This window comes from Otolemur garnettii, unplaced genomic scaffold (genome assembly GCF_000181295.1).
Source record: "Otolemur garnettii isolate 467f Iridium unplaced genomic scaffold, OtoGar3 scaffold00218, whole genome shotgun sequence".
NCBI classification, from domain to species: domain Eukaryota; kingdom Metazoa; phylum Chordata; class Mammalia; order Primates; family Galagidae; genus Otolemur; species Otolemur garnettii.
In genome coordinates this window covers 1,868,766-1,870,947 of record NW_003852613.1, presented here as the reverse complement: position 1 = coordinate 1,870,947, position 2,182 = coordinate 1,868,766, and the positions used below count along the sequence as shown (strand labels likewise).

Sequence of the window (2,182 nt, the reverse complement as noted above, 5' to 3'; positions counted from 1 at the left end):
TTGTTTGGCGGGCCTGGGCTGGGGATTCGAACCCGCCACCTTAGATGTACGTGGCTGGCACCTTAGCTGGTTGAGCTATAGGCGCCGAGCCAGCTATTTTTCTTAATTAAGTGTTCCCTGTGCTGCTGAAAGCCTTTGGTTAATTTCTGCATTTCTGAAAAAGTTGAATCTGACCATTTTTTCACTGTCTTTTAATAGACATGTCAATACCTCCTGGCTCAGTCTGTGGGATGTGGGCTCTGAGCTGAGGACGGGGGCACAGAATGAGAGTGGGAGATGTCCATTGCAGGGAAAGCGAGTGAGGGGAGCAAAGAGGTATTGCCTCGGTCTCCCAGGGAATGGGCGCCAACAGCCCCAAGCCTCTGCAGGGGCTGCAGCAAAGCCCAGGGAGGCCATAGGTGTCACAGGCTGGAGGCCATGCCGGCCTTTGACTTAGGTGCCAGGAGTGCAGGAGGAGGCAGAGCAAGGGCATCTCTGCTGCTTCTCAGGTGGGGGCAGTGGGCGCCTCTGTCCCTCCCCTCCTGCTGCTGTTCTGTATTTGCCTAGAAGCAAGGCACAGAGGGACCCATGGAGCACAAGCAACCCCGGTCCTGAGAGGGCCACAGGACTTCGCTGGCTGTCAAGTCAGGAAGCACAGCCTGAGTAGGAGTGAGGTCACTTGTGCAGAGAGCTGAGCTCAGGTGGGCTGTAGATGTGCATGCTGACTATGGTTCAAGCTGGCTACAGCAAACAAGAGTCAAAATGACCCCTTAACCCTGTAGCTGGGCTCATGGTGGTTCTGCTTAAAGCTCCTGAAGGCCACAGTTAGGTCCAGAAGCCCAGCAGTCACCTCAGCTCCTCCGAGGCAGAAGGGGTGCCCACGCAGGGGCCTGACATGACCACCTTCCCCCTCGCACTTTGCAGCGACTCACTGTCCTGGCACACCCTCCCTGTCCTGGAGCACCCTCTCTGGGTACCTGCGAAGCCTGGCTTGTCTTTTTGTTTTAGTCCCTCTCACTGTCAGACCTTTTAGTTTTCTTGAGCAAACCCAAGAAATTCTTGACTTTATTTTTTTTGCCAGTTGGAAGCGTAAACTGTTTGAGACCTATTTACTCCTCAAGCCCATCTTGCTTTCACAGCCACTGAGAGGGCTCTCGCCCCTGGGTCTCCCCCACCTGCATGGCCACTTGGGTGATCAGTATGATTCCTACACAGAGCCCGCCTGGGCCACCCCTCCAGAAGCATAGTTGGTCTAACCTTCAGCCAGGTGCTGTGGGGTTCCCATACCCTGGTCTTACTTCTCCCCTCTGCCCAGAGGCTGCAGTGCTCTCTTCGCTCCTGATTTGCTGACCTATATTCACCTGCTGCTTCCCTCTGAGTCTGGGCTCCCGAGGCCAGGCCCTGGTTGGCATGCTCTGGGACCCAGTGGACTGGAAGGGGCCCTACTCTCCCACCTGGGTGGCCCCTGCAGTTGCCATGCCTGTGTCTTGGGTCTGAGTCCAAGTCAAGGGGAGGGTCACAGACAGCAGAGAGGTAAGAGCCACTACTATGCTCGCCTGGAGGGCGCCTGCCAGGGTACACCAAGTTCGAGACAGGTCACCCTCTGTCTCCAAGGATGCTGCAGCCTCTTTAGCAGGGATGACAGGGATGGGCAGGGACGAGGATGTGGCAGGGAAGCCCTGCCTGGCTGTGGGCTGGGGCGGTTCAGGTTAAGTCTGCAAAACAGATTTTCTCTGAGGGAGTACCTGGGACAGGCCAAATGCAACTCTTGTCCTTTGGATCCTTTTTGTCTTGACAGATCGAAGGTGCCCTGGAATATGGAATTACAAGTGATGACATCTTCTGGTTGAAGGAATCCCCTGGAAAAACGTAAGGACTGCCGCGTGCTAGATGGGGTCCCCTGCTTGTTCCCCGCAGTGAGTGCCAGGGCTCCAGGAGCTAAGGCAGGCTTAGCTCTTAGTACCTAGCCTCTTTCTGGTTTAGCTAAAAGAAGCAAAGAAAGCCTGTCATTTGTGGTCCTCTGCAGAGCATCAACGCTCTCTTCCCATAGCTGCCTTAGAAGTGATAGCAATGGGCTTGGCGCCTATAGCTCAACCGGCTAAGGCGCCAGCCACGTCCACCTAAGGTGGCAGGTTCGAATCCCCAGCCTGGACCCGCCAAACAACAATGACGGCTGCAACCAAAAAATGGCCGGGCGTTGTGG

The 2,182-nt window shown here is 55.6% G+C and overlaps 1 protein-coding gene across 1 annotated transcript in view; it reads left to right on the top strand.

Moving 5' to 3' along the window:
* TXNRD2 (thioredoxin reductase 2) overlaps nucleotides 1-2,182 on the top strand; it is a 51,721-nt gene that overhangs the window by 17,146 nt on the left and 32,393 nt on the right. The window contains exon 8 of the mRNA XM_003801706.3: nucleotides 1,778-1,848. Coding sequence (XP_003801754.2) covers nucleotides 1,778-1,848 — 71 coding nt within the window. The remainder of the gene's footprint in view (nucleotides 1-1,777; nucleotides 1,849-2,182) is intronic.